At 38.6% G+C, this 11,564-nt stretch overlaps 1 protein-coding gene and 1 long non-coding RNA gene across 2 annotated transcripts; one reads left to right on the top strand and one right to left on the bottom strand.

The window, feature by feature from the left end:
• Window positions 1–518: 518 nt before the first annotated feature.
• LOC122819945 lies at window positions 519–4,564 on the top strand. Its single transcript, XR_006368691.1, has 3 exons — window positions 519–771; window positions 1,013–1,077; window positions 3,528–4,564. It is a non-coding gene; the product is annotated as an uncharacterized LOC122819945 (long non-coding RNA).
• A 1,989-nt stretch (window positions 4,565–6,553) lies between these two features.
• On the bottom strand, window positions 6,554–10,716 carry leap2 (liver-expressed antimicrobial peptide 2). Its single transcript, XM_044097024.1, has 3 exons — window positions 10,110–10,716; window positions 9,582–9,769; window positions 6,554–7,980 (listed from the first exon to the last, which is right to left on the bottom strand). Exons 1-3 carry the CDS (start codon window positions 10,185–10,187, stop codon window positions 7,926–7,928), a joined length of 321 nt encoding a protein of 106 aa, XP_043952959.1. The 5' UTR covers window positions 10,188–10,716; the 3' UTR covers window positions 6,554–7,925.
• Window positions 10,717–11,564: the final 848 nt, after the last annotated feature.

Below are 11,564 nucleotides of genomic sequence, written 5' to 3'. Positions count from 1 at the left end.
AGTTGAAAATTACAGAAAGAGCTAGGAATGGATGAGAAATTAGCTAGTATCAGGGTTTTTATGAAAATGATTCAGGGAAAGGATATGAGAAATTGCTTGGAGATCTAGCAAACTGGAATCTTCCCAAAAATTTTAAAGGATTAAAAATGTGTATATAAAACGAAAGTATGGTCTGTTTGCTACATCCACCAAATCATCTTCTGATTTGTGTTTAGGCTTTAGAAAAAGTATGATGACCAACCAGAATTATGAGAAAACGAGTATTGCCCAACCGATGATAATTACTCTGCTACATTTAGGTTGTGATGTTTTTGTGCCATTTCTTCTTTTTGTCTATCTGTGTGAATTTCCTCCCAAGTTTGTCTTGGTTTTTCTTCACACCTTTAAAGTTCTTTCACACCGTTGTTATAGATAACATAAACTAACAAAATAACTAAAATTGAGAAAACCTCTTTGTTACCTGAACTATATAAAAACTGTAATTAATGGAGAAACACTACAACAAACCGGGACTCTTTCGTAGGTTTATAAAACTAACTAAAACATGCTGAAATTATAGATGTAATCCTCTTCAGTTTCGTTTCGCTACCGCACTTTTTTCAGCCACTACAACTGTTTAATTGGTTGTTAAAATGCGGTAAGTGGATTTTCGGAACCGTCTTTAAACGCACCACGAGCATACACATTCTGACGCCGCGTTTGAACCTGAGGATCTAATCACCGAGGGCAGAGCAGCTGCTGATGAGCGGGGCAATTAGCCAGAACCAAAAGGTAAAAAACAAACAAACCCAAAAACCTTAGCTACTCGAAACAAACCACGTGAGTTGAGTAGATAATGGAGATAAAGTTATCTAAATGACTAGGTAATAATCCGCGACGTTATATGATATTAAGCTAGCTATCAAGATGTTGCTTATTTCACATCCATTGCTAGTTAACTAACGCCAGAAATAAACCCAATGCTCACTGTTGCTTTCCACATGTTAAAAAACATTCTTTATCGTCACAATAGAAAGAGCAAGGAGTCAGGAAGGGGACATTAGACCAGAACCGGACGGTGATGCAGGGTTTCATCAGGTAAGGAGAGATCAGAACTTGCTGAGAAACAGATATTTGCTGTACAGGGTTTTTACAGATATTTCTGAATTATTTCCAAAATATTTTTTGATATAATTGTAGGTATCACAGGGAGAAAGAGACGTGTAGTTATATATATTTTTTTTATTTATTTATTTATTTTTCTAACTTTCAGATATTGTGTTGAAGAATTTTCCATATTTATGACTTGGTTAATTTTGTACATCTCCGTTGTCACATTTGACTTAAATGATTCCATTTCGTGTGATAACTTGTACATAAGAATGGTGTTTTACTGAGTACTTCAGGTCCAATGTTGCTATTTGGCACTTACTAATCTGCTACTGACCATGTAAACGATTGAGGGTAATAGTGTCAACTCAATCTACTAAAACATTGGATTTTGTTAGTATATAGATAGAGAACCAGAGTCTGTCCAATTCTGCTGCACTGAGGCTCTTGCTGGGTAAAAACACACAAACTCTGAGAGGTGAATGCGCAATGAGGGAAAAAAGTAAAGTGTGAAACAAAGAAAATGATTACATAAACTAATTTGAAACTTAGCAATGTGTAGCTAATAAAAACCAGCAAACACCCTCTAAAGGCAAATCAAATCTGAATTTGACAAAAAGTCGCAACAAATTAAAAGTAAGCCATATTGAAAAACAAAACTTTTCTAAACCTGTTTCACACACAGACATTTTTTCTGTAGAATTCTGTTTGCGTTCAAGATTATTAGCCTGTCGCTAATTCTGCTTCATAAACAGAACACCCTGTAGGTTCGGAAACAGCTCTCCGTTACAATTCGCCGTCAATCATGCCGAGAAACTTGGAGTGGGAACCAACAGAACAAAACACTTTGCAAACATGCTGACTAAACCTGTACCAGAGTATCATTTTCCACTAATAAACTGGTACTGGTCTGGACTTTAAGGTGCTCAGCAAGGAGGAAGCTATTACTCCAAAAGACATATAAAAAGTCAAGTTATGGTTGGACTCGGTGGAAAAAAGACAGACACGTCGGTGGCACAGCTGTTGCAACAGTGCATTTTAGCATTTAGTGGAAAATGTGAGTGTAACTTGTTGGAGTTCAAAGTTTAACAATATTAAGACCAAAATGACCAATTCTTTTTTTTTTTTTTTTCCCCCAAAGAGCAAACAGATCTGAACAAACACAGACGGTGAGGTCGTGAAGGCCTGAAAATATAAAACTTTGACAAGTGGTCAAAACACGCTCGCCAATCTGCCATCTGTGTGTCATAAACGAGCAAAAGAATGAACTTGGTGATGGATCACCTTGAACTACATCGTGGTGCGAATGGAAAACATTCCTCTTGGCCGAAAGCCGTTTGCTGAACATTTAAAACAGGTTCAGCACATTAGTCAGTAAGTTCCTGTGGTTCCCAAAGTGAAACCAGATTCATGTGAAATCGGGGTGAAAAGCATTTGACATTTATTCCTGTCTGGATTATATCAACCCAAGACTTGGCTCTTATTTTTAGATATAGGAATTAAATATCACCTATAGGGTTGGTATTTATGACTATTTGTTTGCTTGTTTCACTTTGCCTTTACTGTCTTTAGCCAATGTTTCTGTGTCAGTCAGATCTAATTTTCTCAGTAGGTTTTGCTTTCTGGGTCCAAATGTTACCCCGACAGATTAAAAGTCTTGGTTGGTTCGCACGCAAAGACCTTTTCAACCACAAACAAAACACTGATCGATGTCTTCCTATCCCCTGTACATCCATTGTTTAGAGGCTATTGCAGCTAACAGAACAGTGTGATACAGTACATATTAAAGTTTACCAAATAAAAAATACAGGACCAGTATCGCCAATACCGATACTTTTTGATGATATATCATGACATGTCTGACCTTTAGGTGTTTCTGTTGTTTTTCCTTTGCATTATTTTGTTAAAACTTTGTGACAAATTTTGGACAAAGTTTATAGCTACCTTACAAAATACTTGTAATAACTGATTTATGTGATAAGCAGAAACAAAGCAAATTTTTGTGCAGAAAATATGTAATTCCAGAGCTAATCAAACCAAAATATTTTTAGAGGGTTAGTTGAGGAACCACAATATAACATTTATTTATAGCTACGTGGCTAATTTCCATCCCTGGTCCCATTGGCAAGTTGATGTATATAATGTTTTACAATAAGAAGAAAAAACTACTTTACACTGCTGCACAAAAAAGGAGAAAAGGACATAATTAAACAAATTGTAGTCCATAATTATCTTGAATAATTTACAATTTAAGTTGATAAGTTGACATAGCTGCGCTAAAAATAGAGTAGTATACAGCAGTAGTATACAGCCTGTTTAGCTTAGCTGTGCTAAGCTAAACAGGCTAATGGCATGAGTGGAAAAATTAGCCTGTGTCCTAAGCCAGGGTTTTCCACACTTTCCAAACAGCAAACTAACTTCCTCACATGCTTGGAAAGCTTTAGATAACCTCTGAAGGTCCAGACGGCGTGCCAGCCAGGGGTTCCTCGACCCGTCTCTCACACACTTGACCCAGCACAGTCTGCGTGAGGAACAGCGTGTGCAGGACAGGAGCGCCAGATGACTTCTGTCCAGACTGGTGAGGAAGAAGAGGCCAAGTCAACATCAGGCCATCGGAGCAAAAGCATTTTTTTTTTTTACAAAAACACACAAGAGAACAGTAAACAGATTATAAAACCCCAACATGACTAAACAGTGAGCCCATTTAACAGCTGTTGGCACCTTAATTATGCAGGATGAGCTGGATTTGAACGGTTGGGTTTATGCTGAGATTGAAGCACACATTCAGGTGAATCCATTTAGGAATCAGGGGACTGAATGTTCCCTGATTTGCAAAACTGGTAGAGACATTCCCCTAAAACGTTTGAAGCTGTGATGTCAGGAAAACGTGGTTCTGTAAAGTCGTAGCAGGATGGTTGTGGGACAGATAAAAATATAAGCCACACTTTTCAGATATCAAAGGTTGATATATTTAGGCCTTTGTGACCTCACTCTTGTGTTTGCCCAGGTCTGTTTACTGTTTTCAGAAAACACATCTCTTTGTCTTTTGCCTTTCAGAATGCTTAATAGCTTCTCTGTAAATGGGATTTTTATGTCAAAGGTCAATGCAGAGGTGAAATCAACAGAACTTTACCCTCACACACTTGGCTTGGTCCAGTTATTGTGAAAGCCTGACGATTTAAACAGCAGCGGCTGTTTGACTTTTGAACTCTTGACAGCGGCTTCGGTCCCTTGAGTGGCATAAGAAAAAATGCAAGGCGTATGACTCAGATGTCTTGTCATTATCCGGCAGCAGATGTTGCTTTATGATTCACGCACTTTTCAGTTTAGTGCAGCCAAGCTGGGATCATCCGGCTGGTGCTGTTCCCACCAGAGATATGCAACGAAATTCTGTTCATGCAAGCTTGGTTTCACCTCCAAATCGCTCTGATTGGGAATTTCTATCCAAGTTGACCAAAGGTGAGAAAAAAGGCTGCCGGGGGGCGTGCTCCGGTGGCGTAGAGGGTAGCGTGCCCCACGTTTGGAGGCCTTCAGTCCTCGACGCGGCCGTCGCGGGTTCGATTCCCGGACCCGACGACATTTGCCGCATGTCTTCCCCCTTTCCCCCTTTCCTGTCAGCCTACTGTGGTATAAGGGACACTAGAGCCCACAAAAAAGACCCCCTGGTGGGGGAAAAAAAAAAAAGGCTGCCGGTACAACCTAAACACCAAATCTTACCACAAAATGTTGTGCAGTTTTCTAGTGCAGATATCTTTGTACACTTGAAGTAAGACAAAACTAACAAGAAGTTCTTCAGCAAGACATCAGACAAAACTAACAAACTTTTCAGCAAGATATAGGAGCTTTGTTTATAGCTAATAATTCCTAAATATTGATGAAAACGTGGGCTGCACAGTGGCGCAGTTGGTAGAGCTGTTGCCTTGCAGCAAGAAGGTCCTGGGTTCGATTCCCGGCTGGGGTCTTTCTGCATGGAGTTTGCGTGTTCTCCCTGTGCCTGGTGGGTTCTCTCCGGGTTCTCCGGCTTCCTCCCACAGTCCAAAAACATGACTGTCAGGTTAATTGGTCTCTCTAAATTCTCCCTAGGTGTGAGTGTGTGTGCGCATGGTTGTTTGTCTTGTATGTCTTTGTGTTGCCCTGCGACAGACTGGCGACCTGTCCAGGGTGAACCCCGCCTCTCACCCGGTACGCAGCTGGAGAGGAACCAGCAACCCTCCTGACCTCATTAGGGAAGAAGGGTGTAAGAAAATGGATGGATGGATGGATGATGAAAACGTACTAGTTCCCCTGGCAGGTTATTTCATTTAAAACATGGTAAAAACGTCTTGGTATAGATCAAGAAATCTGTTGATTGAACTAGGACTTTTTCATCAATATTAAAGGAATTGTTGACTATAATCAAAGCTCCAATATCTTGCTGAAAAGTTTGTTTGCTTGGTCTTATTTCAAGTGTACTTAAATATTGACACTATGCTATATAAACCAAAAATACTCAGAAAGATTTTGTGTGTTTTTGCAGTGTGTTATTTCTGTAAACTTTTTACCGCTGAGATACGTGACCTTTGATTCATACATGTTTCATTGGCGTCGTGAACAGGCAAGATAATAAATTTCATTTGAATTTCAAAAATGCTCTGAAGAAGGATGTGCATTTCAAAAAATGTCAAAAGCACTATCAGAAGTACATAAATAAGGCAATGTCAAGTTTAGCCGAATTGTTAAGGATGCTTAAAATATTAACCAAAATTAGTCAGTCATTCTATTTCAGGACCATAGATAGTTTTATGCACAAACATACCAAACTCCATGAAGCAGATGTTTCCACGAGCGGAGAAGTCTAAATAAATACTAAACAGTTTGTAGCGGTAAAATTAACAACCACTGACGAAAGGATCCAATCAGCCTGAACGTAAAGCACTGAATTTTGTACTGGATTTTGTGCATCCATATAAAGTTTTCATCAAGTTTTGGGATGTAAAGGGGAAAAAAAGTAGCAACAATGGCTGGGTGAATGAAAGGGTTGGTGAAGTTGGCTAAACGTCTGCTGTTACTGTTTCTTGTTCATTCTGTTTTTCTCGCGTCGCGCCCTGAAGAGATTCATGATGTCTCCCCACTCTGCTCGACAGTTCTGAAATGTTTTGGTTTTTATAGGTATGCTATGCGTTATGGCCAAGCATTTCTACTTTGGTTTGGTCTGCTGAAAGAAGCAGTCGAGAGAGTTGATGCTGGGGAAGAAGGGCAACTATTTAAAATATTTTAATCTCTCTGCCTGTAGAATGACTGAAAAATAATGTTCTGCTCCAAATGTGAACCCAAATGTTTGATTAGCAGCTGCTTGCCATTTAGTTTTTCGCTCTATGCGTTCCAGAAACGTCACATGTACCGTGACTTTTTCGTGATTATGAACCAGCCAGGTGTGCGTGAATGCAAAAACCTTTTGAAATCAGATTGAAAAGATGAAACTGAATCCGTTTTCAGAAGCTTTTATTTGACTTTTTCTCCACTCTTTTTACATGTTTGTAACACCGTACAGTACAACGATACTTAGCTTTAAAAAGTGCTGTCCAACTAAAATCTCTCTCTGATACACAGTGTGCAAAACATCAGACTCCGCCTGCCATGTGCATGATGTAAACTTTGCAGGCGTGTTAAAAAAGGACTCTAAACCCTGTCGGTGTCAAGGGATAGATGTGCAAACGTTAAGGCCGTGCAGCTCCTGGTTATGAATCAGATCCATGTTGAGCACTTGAAGAAAACCAATTCAGGGTGATAAAGTATTCTACAGTGAACCAAAAATAAGAGCTAAACACAAACAGGAACATTTTTGACATTTAGACTAAGAAGGCAAATAAATATGTATGCGATTTTATCCTGTAAACAAAATTATTTCTCCCTCTAGAACTCAATATAGTTTATCATTGCCAACTTAAAGTTTGATCCATGTAGCGCTGTTCATTTTATACAAAGCATTTGAAAAGAAGTCTGAAATCTCTCTTGGTCTTTTATCAGTTGTGCAGGACACAGCCTCTTCTAGAGAATAAATAATGATTGGTATTTTGAAGAAAAATCTGTAATTTCTTGTTAGAAGCATTTCAGTTTAGGGTTTCCATGCTCTGCTAATCGCATCACTGTATGTATGTAGGTTATCTTCTGCTGCGTAGACTTTCTCGAGATAAGAGGAATGCGTGAGTACGTCAAAACAGCATAATGACATCAACGTCTGACGAAGGTCGTGAAAGAGTCTCTGTGCTTTAAATTTGTTCCTGCTCCTACCATCTGTCATTAGAATAAAACTACAGATAAAAGACAATCTAAGGAAACAATTGAAGCCAGTTCTGTCCAGAGAATGTAAAAATTGTGGGATTTGTATATTATGTCTGTTTTTTTTTGGTTGTTTTTTTTTATGGGCCATTATTGTTATATCACGAGAATCCAACTGAACTATCAACCAACCCTGTATTATTAGTTAAGTTGTGTGCATACAAAACTTCATCACATCATTTGTAGAATGAAGTTCAAGGCTAAAGTAACTTGAACATCCCAAAACCAAAAATCATCTTCTTTTGGGCGAGGGCTGAAAGCTTTTAAATCATGACCAAAGTCATGTTGGTAACTTTCCTCAGTTCATACAAAATTATGCACATATTTAACTGTTTGTATCAATTTTCTGGTAGTTAAAGTGTCAACAAATCCAAGTAGCTGTGCAGATATCATACTCATAGTCATAAATACAAATTCAGATAATACAGATAAAAATAAAGTTTGTATCCTGGTTTTCAGAATGCGTCCAGATTGGGATTGTACGCTGATGTAAACTCGCTGGTGGCGTCCTGGAGGATCTAATATTTCACAGGGTCTGTTGAGAGGCGTTGGTTTGTAGAGCAGCGTCCCTCCCTGAGGACAGACAGAAGTTTCTAATGTCATGAAAAAATACGGTGCATGACACAGAATCGTTAACAACAGTAACATGTAGCCCCAACTCCAGGTCATTTTTGCAAAAAACACCAAGAAAACCTAAACTGTGTGGGGGGAAAAAAATCTGAATTTCTTAGAAAATCTATCAAGATTCTAAATTTCTTTGCTTAGAGTTTTGTTTCTTTCATGAGAAATATCTAATCTCTTCGTTGTTCAGAATTACGCAAAATATGAGGCAAAAACACTGAATGTTCTCAGCTATGTTAGCTAGGCTACTGAATTTTTAAGCTAGCAGGTCAGGTATTACTTTTGCTGATGATGCAAGAGTAATAAAATAAAGGTTGTTGCTCTATTTTTGTTTTATGAGGTAATAATCAAATACAGAGTCTTTTGATGAAGTCATGTCAACTTGGAAAGCCAAAGGTCTCTGACTTCGAATGCAACATGGCTGCTGTGAATTCAGAATATAGCTAAAAATGTAGAAGAAAACTGTTTGCGCTTTGGACATTTTGTTTCTTACTAAATAAGTTGCACACATGGTATTGTGCAATTATTCTTTTTAGTATTTAGATAAAGAGAAGGGAAAAAATACACTGGTTTTGCCTTGAATTAGCTTCAGCAGCGATTGCAACTAATAGCTAATCCCAAGCAATATCTAAATGGAAATTAAAACAAATTCAACTTAAGTTACTTTATGACACTTGCTGTAGCCTATCTAGAAATATTTGGATATGAGTTTAAATGTAAGTCAGTTATAAGGTTTAAGACCAGTTAAATGTCTTGGCTTAGTAACATTTCGTTCAAGCTAACAGGCCAGTCGCTAGTTTTGTTTTGTCTCCTTGTTCCTTCATGCTGTGTTCAGTTTATAATCCAAAGTTTTTATTTTGAAGTTTCAAGTTGGAAAAATTAAACAGAAATTAGCCCTCAGGAAGGCATGGCATGACAACAAATAGAGTACATATAAAATTTAGTGAAAGTTGTAGGAATAGATGGTTTGTAGATCTCATTAAGTTAGTAGTGCACATATATAATACATAATCTCCAGCTGTTAACCTGCATAGATGCATGAAAAACCAGGTAGCTCAAAGCTGACCCAAGAAGTAAGTCCTAGTGCAGTGGTTCCCAAAGTGTGGGGCGCACCCCCTAGAGGGGGCGCAGTGCCATTACAGGGGGGCGCGGGAAGCAGAATGGATGAATGAAAAAAAAAAAAAGTTACACAAAAGTGTTTCACTGTAAAGATGGTTTGTATTTTATTTTGTTGCAACCTGAAGTGTGAAATAAACTTCAGTGAAGTTTGAAAACAAAATATGTGTGTAGGTTTATGTCTGGTTGAACGATGTCTGTGCCCACTTGATTTTTTTTTTTCTTGATTTTGACTTGATTTTTATTGTAATCCATAGGGGGCCCCAGAAAATCTCTGGGAACCACCAGCCCAGTGAATTTCAAACTTTTCCCCATTAACTGAATTTGTAAGTCCTCCAAGGTTTATCCCAAGACTAACTTGGATACAGTAATGATGATGCATCACAGTTTAATTTCTGTCATTGAAGGCATCTGAAAATATACACTTTTCCTGTTACCTGCATAGTCCAGTCGCACATTCAAAGTTGTTTTGGCAGAAAGCTCCAGATGGTTTGCTGCTCATGATCCTCCATAGTGGGGTCATGCGGGCAATTCTTTTCAGCATGTGCTCTGCGTGTTCCCCTCTTACGTCTTGGATCTGGTCAGAGCCAGACTGGAGCCGTGATACCAGCGGACCTGCGTGTGCCTGGCAACCGCACACAAAAAAAAATGCACAGGAATGTCTATTAGTTGTTGAAAGTTCATCACAAGACGATAAACTGCCATATTGATTTTGATTTTCTGTCTCTAAGTTATTGGATTTTGGTATGTAGGAGCAAAATCAATTTAGGTGCATAAAATTTGAGCAATGTAACGTATTTATTAGATACAACTGTGAACATCTTCCAATGATGATCATCCACTTTTTGAAAGATGAACTGAATTTTATATTTGTAACTTAAAACATTTTAAAATCAGTATGCGTCTCCCCTATAATAGCCACAAAAGAACTTTCTACATTTCAATCAAATCCATAGTCTCCTTACCTGCTGGGTCAGCAAAAATACTGCAATGCACATCACCACCAATGCTTTTCTGTGAGTGAAGAAGCTTTGCTGTTCCATCCTTTCAATGGAGTTGGAAAGAGTTGGGTCGGTTTCTTTTATCTCTAAAGACCTCTGAACTTATCCTGGACCAGGAGGATCCCCTGATGTCCAACGCTAAATCAAGAACTCAGCAGGAGAACTTGACTGACTCTGGAGGTAAAGCCAGGGTTTTCAAGCTGCAGCTTTGCGGAATGTACAACCCAGATCTGCCTGACTGAGCAAACCTGCGTGGGTCAGGTTCTCCTTTATATAGTAAGGCCAAGGTCCCAGAGGGGGGAGAACACGAGGGAGGGACAGAGTTCCAGTCCATGCAGTGTAATTATAACCCTTCCACCCCTTGCACCCTTGTCTGCCTTTATCTCTCTTTTTTCTCTAATTGAGACATGGTGTGTCTGCAGAAAAGTGTCGTTGTCATAAATCAAACCATCAACCATGTTCAGCAGAGTGGAAAGTTACTGGAAAAGTGAAACGGTGCTTCCAGGAAGAGACTAACTAATGTTGACTCCATTTTCAGACATTAAATGCTATCCTTATGAGAAGAGCCTTGTACTGCTGTGCATCAGCTACTGTCGTATACAATATGCTGTAACACTATGCACAAAGTGACCTCAGCGTGTCACATGCGTACACATGTGTGCGATTCATACATTTAAGTGTTAGCTGAGGAGGCAGGTCTGAGCATGTTGCTGTTTATTTTGTTTTGAGGAAGAATTTGGTCAATTTTACTGCAGTCATTTGTAGGAATGTCCTTTCGTCTGCAAAGCAAACTAACAAAATCAAGAGCTTTGTAGCATCTGTGTCCCTAAAAGATAACAATGTGAAGATCATTGTGTTCTGTTCATGTCGACTAGGTGGAACAGCTGGATTGTTCCTCCCACACTCCCTTTACAATAAGTTTGTGAAACCAACATGTTGTTGGTTTAACAATAACCAACAATAAACTGGTTATTAACCAACTTTATTATTAAAGTTGTTTAAAAAAAATACCAACTTTAACAATAAATTATGTAACTTAAAGGTACACAAGCATGACATGAAAATTTTATCATTTAAATTCCTGTAAGTTTCTTGTTCACCAAGAAGACTGACATAAATTGTGTGTGTCATAATTTATCATCAAACATGACTCATCAGAATAACCCTAACAGGCTCCATGGGATGAGGGCTCCAAAGGGAGAAAACCCTCATTAGCACCCTGCTAATGTCAGGGTTAGAGCCTTAGAGCTAAAAGTTGGCCATAAAATGTCTTGTCTTAACAATGTAAGTTAAATACGTTAGTCACAGGTCTTACATTTTTCATGTCAGGACTACTTACCTTTATATATTCTATGTAGTTTTATTCTTGCAGGATTTTTCTATCAGGCATGAGTCAGACATTTTCACTCACTGCATTCT

This window comes from Gambusia affinis, linkage group LG18 (genome assembly GCF_019740435.1).
Source record: "Gambusia affinis linkage group LG18, SWU_Gaff_1.0, whole genome shotgun sequence".
NCBI classification, from domain to species: Eukaryota; Metazoa; Chordata; class Actinopteri; order Cyprinodontiformes; family Poeciliidae; genus Gambusia; species Gambusia affinis.
Note: the sequence above shows the minus strand (reverse complement) of the source record. Positions and strands in the feature narration are given on the sequence as shown.